Source organism: Podarcis filfolensis (assembly GCF_964270895.1).
Source record: "Podarcis filfolensis genome assembly, chromosome: 14".
In the NCBI taxonomy this organism is placed as follows: domain Eukaryota; kingdom Metazoa; phylum Chordata; class Lepidosauria; order Squamata; family Lacertidae; genus Podarcis; species Podarcis filfolensis.
In genome coordinates, this window is record NC_139616.1 from 30,693,898 (window position 1) to 30,710,785 (window position 16,888).

General features: G+C 46.8%; 1 protein-coding gene across 4 annotated transcripts in view; it reads right to left on the bottom strand.

The window, feature by feature from the left end:
- The window catches only part of LMF1 (lipase maturation factor 1), a 150,749-nt gene that overhangs the window by 36,634 nt on the left and 97,227 nt on the right, over positions 1–16,888 (bottom strand). For all 4 annotated transcript variants that reach the window (XR_014541375.1, XM_083584805.1, XM_083584806.1 and 1 more), the window contains one exon: positions 14,441–14,608. Coding sequence is in view for 3 of the 4 variants with exons in the window: in XM_083584805.1 (XP_083440931.1) it covers positions 14,441–14,608 (168 nt within the window). In the remaining variant the exon portion in view is untranslated. The remainder of the gene's footprint in view (positions 1–14,440; positions 14,609–16,888) is intronic.

Genomic DNA, 16,888 nt, shown 5'->3' on the forward strand with positions numbered 1-16,888 from the left:
ACAAACAGGCCTGTATATTATCCCAGAGAGCATGCCGGCCTAAACAGTTTAAAATAAATACCCTTCCCAAACTCTGTTTTCAAGTAGCCGAAACTTTCCCACCTCGACAACTAATTCAGGCTTCCTTCAAATTATTTTTTTAAGTAATATAACAATTTGTTTTTCATTAGAGCTTGTCAAAAGCCAGGGGCAGGTTTATTTTGAGAGAAACCAGCAACGTATGGGGAGAGGCGGGAGGGGGGGGGCAGTTCGGTACAATTTGAATGACGCCCAAAGGGGATCTTGCAGCCACAGTCAAAATAGAGTTTACGGCACCAGGGAGGGGAGACACTTTTAAATGATTGAAAAATAAATTAGGGGTGGTGTGGAGGGAGGAGGGAACTCTGAAGCAGCAGCTAATTAAATGCGCTCGTTCGGCCAACAGGAGAGGGCCGTCTCCCTCACCGTCGCCACCTCCTTGACTACTGCAAAATATAACCCGTGTGTTGGCGAACTAATACCAGCCAGCATCCGCAGGGCGAACAAAGGCAAGCTGTGTTAAGTTTCAGGCTCCATGCACTGAACCTAAGGAGAGCCCTGGTGGATCACGCAAGTGGCCCATCCAGTCCAGCATCCTGTATCCACAGCGGCCAATCAGATACAAGCAGAACTGCAGCAGAACTGCCCCGCACCCCTTCCAGCACCTGGTATGCAGAAGCACAATGTCAGGGCTGGAGTCAGATGCAAGTAAGCCGAAGAAGCAAAGCTGGTTGTTGGTGAAGTTAACTTTTTATTCAAGGCAACGTACATACAGCCAGAGACACTCTCAGTAAGTCTTGCCCTCTGGAGCAGTTGCCAGGACTAACAGTCCCGTTGCCAGGACTACCTTCAACCCTCTTGAAGGCTCCCAGTGGCATAGCGTGGGTTGCCAGCACCCGGGGCCACGTGAAGGGAGTGGGCGGGAGAGAAACTGACAGAGTACACATGCACATTCAACTGTCTAAGGGCACCCACATCACCCAGGAGATTGCAGCTGCAGAGATCCTTCCTGATTTACATGCAGAAGCCGTTTTCAACAAGGCCCAGCAACAGAAGCATGCAGCTGTACTGACGCAGCACCGGGTGTTGAAATTTTGTGCCCCTAACAATTTTGCGCCCAGGGCAACCGCCCCTTTGGCCTTCCAGTGTGGTGTGGTGGTTAAGAGCGGTAGACTCGTAATCTGGTGAACGGGGTTCGCGTCTCCGCTCCCCCACATGCAGCTGCTGGGTGACCTTGGGCCAGTCACCCTTCTCTGAAGTCTCTCAGCCCCACTCACCTCACAGAGTGTTTGTTGTGGGGGAGGAAGGGAAAGGAGAATGTTAGCCGCTTTGAGACTCCTTCGGGTAGTGAAAAAGCGGGATATCAAATCCAAACTCTTCTTCTTCTTCTTCCCCCCATGCTATACCAGTGAAGGCTCCTCCTTTGCCAGATGTTTCCCAAGCAGTCTCAAACTGCACCTGGGCATCACTTACCGTACCTTTGGCCTGCTCTACGCATCACTCTGTGCATCCTTGGAGACAAGAGGGGAGAGGAGCTTGTCGCAGTTGGAGAGGTAGGCTCCCTGTATTCTTCTGCAGTCTCTAGACCCCTCTCCTCTGCTTCAGCCTCTGAGCTGAGACTGCTCCCTGTCACAGGCTCTCCCTGCTCACTCAATCCTGTTGCCCTTTCAGCATCCCACTCTTCCCCCTCTGAGCGAGGACCTGACCTCTCCTTCGTGTCCCACCACCAATCCCCAGGCTCTGAGCCTTCCTCCTCTGGGGTTTCTCTTGAGGGTTTCCCGGCTGGTGCCTCCCACCACTCATCATCCAGCCATTCCCTGATCTACTTTGCCTCTAAGAGCAAAGGTAATAACTATGAAGATTCCAAAGCAGTTCTCTCCTTAAAAGTTGACAGGGCGCTGTGCCTTGCCCTGCCCTCTTTGGACTAATTGATCCATCTAACTCAGTACTGTCTACACTGACTGGCAGCAGCTCTTCAGGATTCCATAACGGAATCTTTTCCCAGCCCCACCTAGAAACATCAGGTGTTGAGCCTTCTGCATGCATAGCAGCTGCTCTATCATTCAGCCCTTCCCTCCTTGCTGCAGCCAATTTGACTCAACTCTTTTCTTTCAATGTTTGGCAGCAGAAACCAGTTGGCACCCTTTGCCAGACGGGAAGTACCTGCCAGCTCCATCAGGTGGCTTTGTCCTTCCTTTCTGGCGCCCGCCTAACGCTTCCCCTCACAAACAAGCTTGCCAAGCGGTACAAGTTTAACAAGCTCAGCCCATCGGGGCCAAGAGCCGGGTTTGCCGTTGTACAATTCGGCACTGCAAAGTGTCAAATAAAATTGCAGGACTGCGGTGGGAGTTTTGGGGGGCCTTGGAAGGAGGCATGGGAGGCCAGCTCCTCAGGCAAGGTCTCCCAAATTGGGGAGGGGGACCATTTCGCTCACAGAGCTGAAAAGAAGTGGGGAAGTATGTACAAAATAGTAATAATAAGAAACCAAGAACTTTAACAATCCAATAATACAACTTCAGGATTGTAGCCGATTAATTTATTTAGAACATTTGGGCCCTGCACTTCGGTCAACAAAGTCTCCAAGAACAGCTTATGTACAAAAGTGCCCCAGGAAAAAAATGGGACATCCTGTTTTCTCATGTGAGATCTTGGCAGCCATTTTGCTGCAATCTCGCATGCTCTCGGGCTGCACTGTAACCCTGGAAAAGTGCTTTTTGGGGGGCCGTGATCTTGCATGGTGCCCCAAAATGTGCATTTGGGAGGACCTAGAGAGCAGCGCAGGTCGTGTGACGCACTCAGTAGCCCACAGCAGAAGACACATGTGCTAGTTTCAGATCCAAAAATGTTGGATGGTATGACATAGGAAGCTGCTTTATACCGAGTCAGACCACTGGTCCACCCAGCCCAGTATTGTTTACACTGCCTGGCAGTGGCTCTCCAGGGTTTTAGGCAGAGATGACCTTGGATCTGACTCTACCAGGAGATGCCGCTGGGGATTTGAACATGGAGTCATCTGCATGCAGAACAGTAGCTCTACTGCTGAGCTACAGCCCTTCCATGTCAAACTGAAGCTGGGTGTGTGTGTGTTGTATGACGTCAGTCAATAAATTAAGACATCCCTGCACACAGAAAGCAAGCATGTCAGGGGGAAGGTCCTGACTAGAACCCAGATCCCTGACAGGCCTGTTTTCAATGGAGGAGAGAATTTTGTGTGTGCTGAGCAGCTTTTTGATCTCTGCTTGCCCCACGTGAAATCTGAAGTACTCTAGCCCTGCCAGGCCCAGGCTGACCACCTTAGTGCAAATGAGGCCTCAGAGAGCCGGTTAACTTTTCAGCATTGTTAGGGATTTATGGGAAGCAGGTGCCAGACTCAACATGTCAAGTAACGCGGCTCTGCGTCCCCCTTGCCAGGAATAAACCTGAAGGGGTGACTTCAGAATTTCAACTGCGATCCTGGGCTCCTTCCCAAGCTGTATAATTTCTCTTTTTTTAGGACCGGGGGGGGGGGGATGTGGAACGGGTTGCCTAAGCTTCGTTTGGGAGAGAGAATTGCCCTTAATGAAGGCATCAGGGGCTCATAAGCGCATCTTTAGAACACAGCTCAGCACACCACCCACCTCGGATGCTTGCTGCGCCAATCCAATCCAAAGTCTGCCTTGAATTATGTGAGCACAGAAACTGATAAGGAAGCCCACTGACTGATTTGCAAAACGTAAGGACATAAGAAGAGCCTGCTGGGTCAGACCAAGGACCCATCTAGTCCAGCTTCCTGTTCTCACAGTGACCAACTAGCTGCCCCAGTGGGAAGTCCTACCAAAAGACTTCCACATTTCAAGTTGGCTGTAAGCCGAGATGGCCATCCATCGGCAGATCAGTGAGGGGGTTCTTTGCCAGTGGTATTTCTTCACACAGCTCGTAGTTAAGCCATGGAACTCGCTCCCACAGGAGGCAGTGATGGCCAACATCAGGGATGGCTTTAAAAGGGGACTGGACAAACTCATGGGGTGGACACAGCTATCAAGCCAGCGTGGTCTGCCCTGTCTCCGCAGTCAGAGGCAGCAATGCTTTTGAATACCCGTTGCTGGAAGCCACAGGAAGGGAGAGTGATGTTATGTTCTGTTTGCATGTTTCCCAGAGGCAAAGAGAGCCAGGACCATCTCCCTGCTGACCTGAGGGATCCTGAGAACAAACACGGCACACACGGGTCTCTGAGATAGGGCACAGGGCAGCCGCCACCTGGCCCCGATGCTCAGCCGCAGTCAGCAGTGATGGAGACGGCAGCAGGGACGTTGGCTGCCAGGAACTGAGCAAGCTTGGTGAGCTGTCATGGCAGAGACATGACAAGAGAGCAGCTTGGCGGAATCCAAAAGAGCTGGAGCGGATACAGCGATCCTCCACCCACAGGGGGAACCAAGAGAAAGTGAGAGCCAACATAGTCTCCACCTCCCCACTCCACACACACACACACACACACACACACACCCCTTGCAGGAGTAAAAGTACAATGTGGACATTTCAGCTCTGCCCTCCTGAGAAAGTGACTTTTCTCCACCAGACTCAAATTTCAATGTTGTCTGGCCTGAAGGAGTCAGGTACAAGTTCTGTTGGGCATCCCTTGTAGCCTGCGGGCTGGCACATGTTGGCGTCCGTACAAGGGGAGATTTGCTGGGGGAGGGAAGTGTGCAGAGTAGCTGCCCGATGGTTTCCTGACTGGTTCCGTCTGCAAGACCTCTCCCTCCCTCCCTCTCTATCGAGAGAGCTTTCCACCAGCTCCTTCAGAACTTGGCCACATTGGAACAACGTGTGCGGCACAAATCTCTCTCCGCGCCCTGAGGAAAGAGCTCTTGGGTGCTGCCCAAACTCCCCTTGCAAACCTGACGCCTGGCGTGGCGGCACTGCCAGGACCTGGAAAGCCATGCGCTGGGTGGAGAGGGAATCGTGCAGCAGACACAGGGAAGCAGCTTCACGAAGCTTCCAGCTCAGCCCTTCTACTCCGTTCATGGAAGGCAAAGCCCAACTGGCGGCAAAGACGCTTGGAAACAGCAGAGATGTGCAGCGAGGCCCATGTGGCTACCCTGCAAATGTCCACCATGGGGTGTGCAGTGCAGAGAGCTGCACCGCGCAGAGAATGAGCTGTCAACCTGGGGAGACACCTTCGGCAGAGCCCAATAGGCTTGCACTAAAGGTAAAGGTAAAGGGACCCCTGACCATTAGGTCCAGTCGTGACCGACTCTGGGGTTGCGGCGCTCATCTCGCTTTATGGCCGAGGGAGCCGGCGTGCAGCTTCTAGGTCATGTGGCCAGCATGACTATTTTTTTTTTTTAAATATTTTTATTTTTCCATATAAACACAATACAACAAACATAAACATACAAAAACAAAAACAAAACAAAAAACATGTATCATTTCATATCCTAATTTCATATCCTATCTTCCCCGACTTCCTCATGCCTCCCCTTTCTGTATTCCAAATTCTTATCGATTGTTCAGCAAATCTTCCCTTATTTTAATTTAAATTTAGACTATTCTTCCTTATTTTCCTTGTCTTAACCATTGCTAATAGTAACCATTTACTTTCCAGTCCAACATCATTCTAACTTTCATTAACTTTATGATATTTCTTTAAATAGTCCTTGAATTTTTTCCATTCTTCTTGCGCTGCTTCTCTTCCCTGGTTTCGGATTCTGCTCGTCATTTCTGCCAAGCCCATATAGTCTATCACCTTCATCTGCCATTCTTCCAGTGTGGGTAGTTCTTGCGTCTTCCAGTACTTCGCAATGAGTATTCTAGCTGCTGTTGTAGCATACATAAAGAAAGTTATATCCGTCTTTAACACCCCTTGGCCGACAATACCCAAGAGAAAGGCCTCTGGTTTCTTGGGGAAAGTATATTTAAATACCTTTTTAAGTTCATTATAGATCATTTCCCAGAATGCCTTAATCTTCGGGCAGGTCCACCAAAGATGAAAAAATGTACCTTCAGTTTCTTTACATTTCCAACATTTATTGTCAGGCACATGGTAAATCTTTGCAAGCTTGACTGGGGTTATGTACCACCTATATATCATTTTCATAATGTTTTCTCTTAAGGCATTACATGCCGTAAATTTTATCCCGGTGGTCCACAACTTTTCCCAATCAGCAAACAAAATATTATGACCAATGTCCTGAGCCCATTTAATCATGACCGATTTAACCGTTTCATCTTGTGTATTCCATTTCAGCAGCAAATTGTACATTTTGGACAAATTCTTAGTACTGGGTTCTAACAGTTCTGTCTCCAATTTTGATTTTTCCACCTGGAAGCCAATTTTACTGTCCAGTTTAAACGCTTCATTTATTTGATGGTAGTGGAACCAGTCTCTCACCTTCCCTTTTAATTTCTCAAAACTCTGCAATCTCAATTTGTCCCCTTCCTTTTCCAAAATTTCCCAGTATCTTGGCCACTTGGACTCCATATTTAACTTTTTAACTGCCTTAGCTTCCATGTGGCCAGCATGACTAAGCCGCTTCTGGCGAACCAGAGCAGTACACAGAAACGCCGTTTACCTTCCCGCCGGAGCGGTACCAATTTATCTACTTGCATTTTGACGTGCTTTTGAACTGCTAGGTTGGCAGGAGCAGGGACCGAGCAACGGGAGCTCACCCTGTTGCGGGGATTCGAACCGCCGACTTTCTGATCAGCAAGCCCTAGGCTCTGTGGTTTAACCCACAGCGCCACCCGCGTCCCAAGTGCCACCTGCGTCCCACTATGGCTTCTCTAATCCACTGAAAGAGAGCTGAAGTGGAAACTTTCTGCCCAGGTGAGCATCCCCCACCCAAGAAAACATACAGGGCCTCCTATCAAGGTAAAAATGGAGGGCCCTACAGATGCCCTTATTATTTCTGTTCCTTATCAGTGGCTGGAAGTCACAGGAGGGGAGAGTTGCTCTTGTGCTTAGGTCCTGCTTGTGGTTTCCCAATGGGACATCTGCTTGGCCACAATGAGAACAGGATGCTAGACTAGCTGGGCCATTGGCCTGACCCCACAGGGCTCTTCTTACATTCTTAACTAACTCGTACAACGTGAAAACCCTCACAAAGCGAAACAACTAATATGCTTCAAGTAGGCATTCAAAAGCTCAACCTTACGCCTTCTAGTCCCATAGGCACATTGTCTTCTTTCAAAGTCTGAACTTGGCATCAAGAGTAGGAATGGGAGGGATTTTGGTTTTATTAGCATTTCAATACAAACCCATGTACGTAATTCACAGGAGCCAAAATAGTAAGCGAACTGAAACGCAGGAACCCTCTGGAATCCAGCCTCTCTCAAATCATGGGATGCATTTCGCCCACCCAAAAATGTGCATATTGGGGAACACATATTAGGGGAAGACGGGTGTGCACAAACATATATATATTCCTTAAGGCAACATACAAAAAATGAATTACGGAGAACTGCTTTGCAATAATGTCTACATTATAATAATAATAATAATAATAATAATAATAATAATAATAATAATTTATTATTTATACCCCGCCCATCTGGCTGGGCCTCCCCAGCCACTCTGGGCGGCTTCCATAAAAACCAAAAATACAATAAAATATCACACGTTAAAAACTTCCCTGAACAGTGCTGCCTTAAGATGTCTTCTGAATGTCAGGTAGTTGTTTATCGCTTTGACATCTGCTGGAAGGGCGTTCCACAGGGCGGGCGCCACTACCGAGAAGGCCCTCTGCCCTCTGGTTCCCTGTAGCTTTGCTTCTCGCAATGAGGGAACCGCCAGAAGGCCCTCGGCGCTGGACCTCAGCGTCCGGGCAGAATGATGGGGGTGGAGACGCTCCTTCAGGTATACTGGACCGAGGCCGTTTAGGGCTTTAAAGGTCAGCACCAACACTTTGAATTGTGCTCGGAAACGTACTGGGAGCCAATGTTATATGGTCTCGGCGGCCGCCCCCAGTCACCAGTCTAGCTGCCGCATTCTGGATTAGTTGTAGTTTCCGAGTCACCTTCAAAGGTAGCCCCACGTAGAGTGCATTGCAGTAGTCCAAGCGGGAGATAACCAGAGCATGCACCACTCTGGCGAGACAGTCCGCAGGCAGATAGGGTCTCAGCCTACGTACCAGATGGAGCTGGTAAACAGCTGCCCTGGACACAGATTTGACCTGTGCCTCCATGGACAGCTGTGAGTCCAAAATGACTCCCAGGCTGCGCACCTGGTCCTTCAGGGGCACAGTTACCCCATTCAGGACCAGGGAATCCTCCACACCTGCCCGCCTCCTGTCCCCCAAAAACAGTACTTCTGTCTTGTCAGGATTCAACCTCAATCTGTTAGCCGCCATCCATCCTCCAACCGCTTCCAGACACTCACACAGGACCTTCACCGCCCTCACTGGTTCTGATTTAAAAGAGAGGTAGAGCTGGGTATCATCCGCATACTGATGAACACCCAGCCCAAACCTCCTGATGATCTCTCCCAGCGGCTGCATGTAAATGTTGAAAAGCATGGGGGAGAGGACAGAACCCTGAGGCACCCTACAAGTGAGAGCCCAGGGGTCTGAACACTCATCCTCCACCACCACTTTCTGAACACGGCCCAGGAGGAAGGAGCGGAACCACTGTATGACAGTGCCTCCAGCTCCCAGCCCCTGAAGATGGTCCAGAAGGATGTTATGGCAAGATTCGACTCAAGAATATTAAGAGAAATGCAAACTAAACAGCAAGAAGGAGGAGTTCCTCCACACCCTTTTTTAAAAACACAAACTGACCCCAGGAAACTCACTACATTTGTAGTTCTGTGAGGGGACTAGGGGTCTCCTAACAGCTCTCAGTACTTTTAACCAACGATAGTTGCCAGGATTCTTTGGGGGAAGCCATGTCTGCATAAAGTGATATGAAAGTGCTTTAAATGTATAGTGGAGATGAGACCCAATATTAGAAAAATGAGAAGCTGAGAAAAATTAAAGGTGACACATTTGTCCATCCCTGATCAAGACACTGCAAAAGGTGACTGGGTCTGTTTAAAACGCAGCTGATTTACTTCCAGCAAAAGCAACCAAAGGTCCTCATTAGCATTTAAAGACTGAAAAAGTGAGCGAGGCACTGGAGCTGACTGCCCACAGAAGCTGAATCTGCCACAATTTTTCTTGATAGTTTTTACTCCAACAGGCTCACAGGACAACCCTTTTGGAATCTCCTCGTTGCAATGAGCTGGCAAAAGCTGTCTCCCTTCCCCGCAAGCTGCAAATGTTAAAATATCACTTTCCTACCTATTTAGAAAGTTAGCACTAAAATCCAGTAAGTAAAGTGGTGATTCTTTCTTTTCCTTTCTTTTTCTTTTTTTGAAAAAATAATATTCTCTTTCCTCCACCTTCCCCTGAGCTGTCAGCACTGCAGGAATATGTGAGAGGCAGTTGGCTGAAGCCAGACCAGCATGCCAGCCACTTCTGGCAGCTGCACCTGGCCCCTGGCCAGCGGAAGAGGCAGTTGTGCTACTGGATCATGAACCGTTTGCCAGGGGCGAGGGAAGGGGCTGAGGGGCTTGGCTGGAGCATGCCCTTTCTCCTTTCTGTCCTCATCTGTGCTAGAAAATACCTTGATCGTTAAAAGGAAGCAATGACTGTAATTCAAGACAATGCACTCTATGTGGGGCTTCCCTTGTGCTTGAAGCTGCAGTTAGTGCAGGATGCTCCAGCATTGGTGCTGACAAGAGTCAGTCTCTGGCAGCACATAAGTCAAAGATCTGCCCCATTTGCTACAAGGCCAAATTCAAGGCGATTCTATGAGTATATCAAGCCCTTAACAACTTGGGACCTGAGAGATCACCTTAACCCAGGCATGGTCAAACTTGGCCCTCCAGCTGTTTTGGGACTACAACTCCCATCATCCCTAGCTAACAGGACCAGTGGTCAGGGATGATGGGAATTGTAGTCCCAAAACAGCTGGAGGGCCAAATTTGGCCATGCCTGCCTTAACCCATATATGGCCACTCAACCACCTCAGTCTGCGGAACTGGGACAGTTACAGGCGCCATATACAGTAATACTTGTCCCACAGTTGTAAGAAACAGATATTTTGGTGTGGCAGCACCTGCACTTTGGAACTCCCTGCCTATTGACACCTTTACTGTGCTCTTTTCAGCACCTGCTGAAAACATTTTTGTTTGGGCAAGCCTATCCAAAAACACAAAATGTTGACAGGTGTTTTGATCTGGGGGGGAACTGTGTATGCCAGCACCTCAAGCTCCTTGAAGGAAAGGTGGACTACAAATGCAACCAATGGTGTCCCTACCCAGCAAGTCCCATCCTTGACACCATAAACCATAGGAGGATCATATCACTGAGAACCCCGCTGAAAGCTGAACATGAGCAGAAAGCCTGGAAAAAAAACCAATCCTTCCCCAAAGAGATAAAATGGATTGCACAAAGAATCATAGAATTGTAGAGTTGGATGGGATCTACTGCGACTCCCCTGCATTGCAGGATCTCAGCTAAAGCATCCATGACAGATGGCCATCCAGCCACTGCTTAAAAACCTCCAAGGAAGGAGAGGCCACCACCTTCTGAGGGAGTCTCTCTCACTGTCGAACAGCTCTTACTTGTCAGAAAATTCTTCCTCGTGTTTATGAATCACAAAAATATGTATCTTCCTAACATGACTCTCAGCAAAATCTGAGTCACTGCAGTTCTGTTTTCTTGAACTAGTAATTTGGCAGGGAATAGGGGGTTCCAAATTCATATTTACCTCTGGTGGGGGGAAAGGGTTGGGAGGCAGATTGCAAAAGGAAGGCGGCAAGCAGTGGGATGGGTAACTTCCCCTTAAACTCGTTTCACACAACAAATCTTGTAGAAGTCAGAACTCTCCCCCACCCCAACCTTCCCCTCCTTTAATTTTGGAGAGGGGAGAACAGGAGCTCGGACACAGCTAATTTTCTCTGGGCCTGGTGGTTAATCTAGAGAAACGTAGTTAACAGAGCCTAGCCACCATGACTCCAATAACAATTATAAAAATGTCTAATAAAACCTTGCATGTAATGTCAATTAAAATCTTGAAAAGCACATTTAAGTGGGATATCGACATTAAACTTTATTGCTTCCTTTGCAGAGCAGGAGTATTGTCAATAAAAGTCATTTTGAATGAAGGAAAGAACAGTAAATATTAAATAAACGTGTGTGTGTGTGTGTGTGTGTGTGTGTGTGTGTTTCAAAATCCTTTAACGGCAAAAGAGTGGCCTATTATGCTGGGATTTGTTCTCCTTGCTTAGACTCCTTTGGGAAAGAAAGTCAGTCAGTAATAGCAAACTGTCCATAAAATGTCAATTAAAGGGCAATGAGAGGAATGTATTTAACAATAGGTCATTATGAGTCGGTTATTGTACGTAATTTCCTTTTCTGGGATGCACTGGCTACTTGGTTAGCACTTGTGAAATTCCCTCCTCCCTGACGCAGCAAACAAATTGTTGCACCGCAGCTTAAGAGTTTCGTTGCACTTATTTTGTTGATGGAATATATAGAGGACATCTCTGGACTGCATGCAGGCTTGTGGGATATTTTAGCTTCAACTGCCCATGCATGCACACAAAGAAGTAGAAAGGCTCTAGCTCCAGTCCTGAAACCTTTGTTTCAAGGGATCAGAAGGCAACAGAGCTATCAAAGTCCTCTTTCTGGCACCTTGAAAAGTCTTTGCCAGTTACAATAGGCCGGCTTTCCCCAAGCTGATGTCCTCTGGGTGTTTTGGACTACAACTTCCACCAGCCTCCTCCTCCTCCTCTTATGGCTGGGGGTGATGGGAGTTGTAGTCCGAAATGGTGATGCTGGCTAGGGCTGGTGGGAACTGAAGTCCAATGATCCAGGTCAGGGGAGGCTGCAGTAAATAGTACTGGACCAAATGAACCAAGGGTCATTTAGGTTAACCAATTCTCCTATAAGTACACTGAGAATAACAGCTAAAGTATGAATGGCTGATGTGTTTCCAGGTCTCCCTCCCATCTGTTTTGAATATCAACGTTGCTGTTACTTCCTTGTAACTGATTCCATCTAAGCATGACAGATGAGAGTTCGTTACTCTGCAAAGTGACATCCTCGTTGACGATGCTACACACCAACATCAACGTCACTCTCAGGCAGGGAGGTGAGGGAGAATCCTGACACCTAACACAGCAGAACACATTGCAGCTTGGAAAACTGCAACCCGCAGATCAACACCTTATGCTGAGGCAGATCATTGCTTGATCTTTCTCAGTGCTGTCTATACCAATGGACAGTGGCACTCTTGGACAGGGAGGCTCTTTTGCCAGCCCTACCTGGAGATGCTGAGGATTGAATCTGGGACCTTCTGCATGCAAAGCAGATGTTTCACCACTGAGCTAAGATTCTGGTCCTCATGGTTTTGAACAAAGGCGTACTTTAAATAGCAACATGGGAAGTTTCCATATGCTTACGTCAGACCATTGGTTCGTCTAGCTCCATTTTGTGTACACTGACTGGCAGAGGCCTTCCTGAGGTTTAGACCAGAGTCTTCTCCTATCCCTACCTGGCGATGCTGGGGAATTGAACCTGGGACATTTTGCATACAAAGCAGATGCTCTGTAAATTGAGCCGTGGCTTTTCCCCAGAAAGAGGGACAAACTGGCCAGATATGGCAACTCTACCCAGCCTGGGTGATGTGTTTCTCCCTTGCTCACATGTCAGCCTTTAAAAAACTCAACCAGCATTTTTACGGTTTGCCCACAGAGTTTATAGCAAGCTGCTCTCCCATTTATACAGCATGTGTACTACCATAAAAGCCTCCGCAGCTACTGCACGGCTCAGAGGCGACACAGAAGTCGTGTGAGTCATAAACGGAAGCAGAAAGCTAACATTTCATTAAGGATGTAGCTTTAAATACACTTTAAAAAATAAGGATTTAAGTTATGAGAATTCAGGAAATGGCAGCTCAAGTCTACACAGCTCAGATCTAGGGATGGAGGAATAATCTAATTGGTTCACTTTCTGCTGAAGACCGGATTCAATGTCCCCCAAAATTGCTCGTCCATCAAAATACAGCTATCAGCAGTCTTTATGCACTTCTCCAGATCTTGCAAAGCAGCGCTGTTATTCTGATGCATTAAAAACATACATAAAAGGCATACAATTTACACAAGATTTTTCATGCTCTCTTGTGGAAAATCCAGACTAAACAGAACAGGCCTATAAGTAAGCACCTTAATAAAAGAGAATTACATGAAAATGATGTATAGGTGGTATATCACACCAGTTAAGTTAGCAAAGATGTATAGAACAGAACAAAAGATTTGCTGGAGATGTAAAAAAAAAAAAAGGAAGGAACGTTTTACCATATGTGGTGGGAATGTAAGATTGTAAAAAAATATTGGGAAATGATTTATAACAAATTGAAAGAAATGTTTAAAATAACATTTGTAAAGAAAACAGAAGCTTTTCTATTGGGTATTTTAGGACAAGGACTATTTATGTATGCGACAACAGCAGCAAGAATTTTAATAGCACAAAACTGGAAGGCGGGAAAAATACCATCCAAAGAACAATGGCATGAAAAGTTGATGGAACATGCAGAATTAGCAAAATTGACAGACAAACTGCGTGAAAAGGATAATGGTGACTTCGGAAAAGAATAGGAACCTTTTGTAACATATTTGCAGAAACAATGTAAAAGTATGGATTCTTTGGCAGGGTTTAAATAAACATATACAATGTAATTAGACGGAACAAGAAAGGTAACAATGTGATAATATACTACTATATATAAGCAGCAGAATGCAACAAGTAGTTTAACAAACCTGAAATGGAAACGGAGGGAAGCCAAAGGGGGAGAGGGGAATTTACAAAACGATTGTTTGGTTAAGTTGAATAATGTATGATATATGTATGAAAAACTAATAAAAAGTGATTTATTTATTTTAACAGGTAAGCACTGGTGAAGCTGGCACAGAACAGGTTCATACTTGTCCATCTGCATTGCAGGGGTCCCCTTGGGGTCTGCATCCTTGGGGTCCCCCCAACTCTACAATTCTATGATTCTACAATTCTATGATTCTACATCTATCCCTTTTCAGGTCTTGTAAGCTGCTTCTTGGAAGGGAAGCAAGCCTAGGGACTGAACGTTATCCGAGACAATTGGATTCAATTTAATTTGATGATTTTAGTCTGTTGTTCTTTATTACTGCTATTAGACCAAGGGGTTGTTAATTTTGTATATCAGTACAGGTTGTAAAGGGCAGAATGAAAACAAATTAATATTCTGAGGGCCTGGTAAAGAATCGCAGAAGGCAGAATTTGATTACTGTGGTTCCCCACCTCAATACTAGACATTTGGGGTGTTGCTGTTGTTTTTGTTTTAAAAGGAAGGGTCTGGTAGCAACAAGGGCAAGGCTCCCCCCCCCCCCGAATAAGGATTGGCTTTCAGGCCGAAAATCCAGTCTCACCTGGAAAAGGATCTGCAGGATCCCGTGAACGAGGCACAGGCGTCGCCCGAGGAAGATGAGGAACGGCACAGCCAGCTCAATGAAGTGGTTGAAGAGCGTTTCGAACTGGTGGAACCACCATGGCGAACGATGCATATAGTAGGAGATGGGGTTGGGCACAGGCTGGGTCTGAAAGGGGCAGAAAAGGAACACAGACAGACGTCAGTCAGGGAGAGGATCGCCCCCCAGAACCAGACATTCGCACCACTTCTCTCCTGATTAGTCAGTTAGCACAACTCTCTTGCTGCAATGCACCCTTTTCCTCAGAGAAGTGTACCAAAAATGAGGGAGAGAGCCACATCATTATTAGTTACTAATTTATATCCGTTAGTACACAATTTAAATTATCATTGCAATTAGTAATTCATTTATTCATTTATGTATTTATTAATTGATCTGTTGTAGCTTTTTTTAGTTCATTTTTTTTTAAATTGCCATAACCTCCCTTGGGACTTGCTGGTAATAAATTTAACAACAGCAGCAGCAATATAATCCTACTTAGTGTAACAATTATAAAATTTGCCTACCAGTAACATGCTGCTTCTAAGCAGTTTATAAGAATAAAATTTGTTATAAAATATCCATGTGCAATGAAAATACGCAATAAAACAATTCCAGCAACACGTTAAGGACACCCATTGCTATAATATACAATACAGTGGTACCTCGGGTTACATACGTTTCAGGTTACATATGCTTCAGGTTACAGACTCCGCTAACCCAGAAAAACTTTGCTTCAGGATGAGAACAGAAATCGTGCTCCAGCGGCGTGGCAGCAGCAGGAGGCCCCATTAGCTAAAGTGGTGCTTCAGGTTAAGAACAGTTTCAGGTTAAGTACGGACCTCCGGAACGAATTAAGTACTTAACCCGAGGTACCACTGTAAAGCCACCCTGTGATATGAAGGGGAGCCCACACGCTGCCACTTCAGGAGGTCAGAATCAGCCAAAAGTCAAAATAGGAACCTGTAGGTCTGTCACCATTTCTGGGGAGACTTTTGAGGCTGCTGAGTGAACGAAAGTGATGCCAGCCAGGATAAACGTCAAGGTTGCAGATTCAATCCCTGTATGGGACAGCTGAATATTTTTGCACGCAGTGGGGGTTGAACTAGATGATCCGAGTCCCTTCCAACTCTACAATCCTATGATTCTAAGCAACAAATAAAGGCCTGTCTCTGACTAAGCTTTACTCAGGGTAGGCCTATTAAAATTAATAACTCTAATTTAGCCATGCCCATTAATTCCAGTGGGTCTACTCTGAGAAGGATTAATACAAGATACAACCCCATGACGGCATCCAACTCTCCGTGAGTGAGTGAGTTCAGGGGTTTGCAGGGGATGTTTGCTTTCAGATACTGGAAGTAAACATGACAAGATATGTAACTGGTCTCAAACCAAGAACTCAAACATGAATCACGCAGCGCTGGAAAAAAGAGCGGAGCAATTAAAAGCAAACAAACAACAAGAAGAAGTCAAGAGGAATTCATCTTAGCGTATCTAACACAGGCACTATTCATCCCCAGTGTTTTTGTTTTTTAAAGAATCCCTGACAGCCACGCAGAGATGGCCTGGAAAGCCGACGATAATTGAAGGAGACGCAACACATCTTTAAATTGTTTGCAGCTAAAACATCAATAACAACAATAGTCAAAAATACACACACACACACAAAATTACAAACACCACGAGGGGGAATATGATTACGAAGGATTGTCCCGGCTGCCAAACACTGTAACTAATGCAAGTCCTTATTAGCAAAGCTGGAATTAATCATACTGTTGCTTTATACGCTTTCGAGCCGGCTGGAATTCCCTCGGGACAGAATACCGCATCCTTCCTTCCGCTGACACTGGGGCAGGATGGAGCAAGCCACGGGGTCACGGTGCTTTGCCAAACCCCTACACCAAGGGGGCAGGAGGTCAGGGGATTCCTGCATCCGGGGTCAGAGAACCTATAGGTTTCCAGAGGCCCTCCCTCGGACGGGAGCTGGTTTGAGTTAGTCTGAGTTAGCGAGACTGGGCAGAAGCTCTATGCCGCGATTCCAAGATGGGAGGAAATACATTTTCCTTCCAAACCAGGGGGGGGCAGGGGTGGAGCACCTTCTCTTGTCCATGCAGGACAAAGTATTAAGGCGCTTGAAATGCACGTTCTGTTGCAGGGGATTGGACTAGACTCTTGGAATCCCTTCCAGCTCTACAATTCTATGGTTGTTCGGGTGATCAGGCAGGGCGGCTCTTGATAGCCGAAGGCAGCTGAGGTCACGTTAGCCACGGATGTGATTCAAAGCATAGGGCGCAGGTATATGGGTGGGCACCCAGGCGAAGGGAACGTTTTGCTAGACTAGCAAGTGTTGTGGGTTGATTTTCAAGGCTGGTGTGTGTGCTTCAGTTCTGCAAGAAAAGAACACCACGG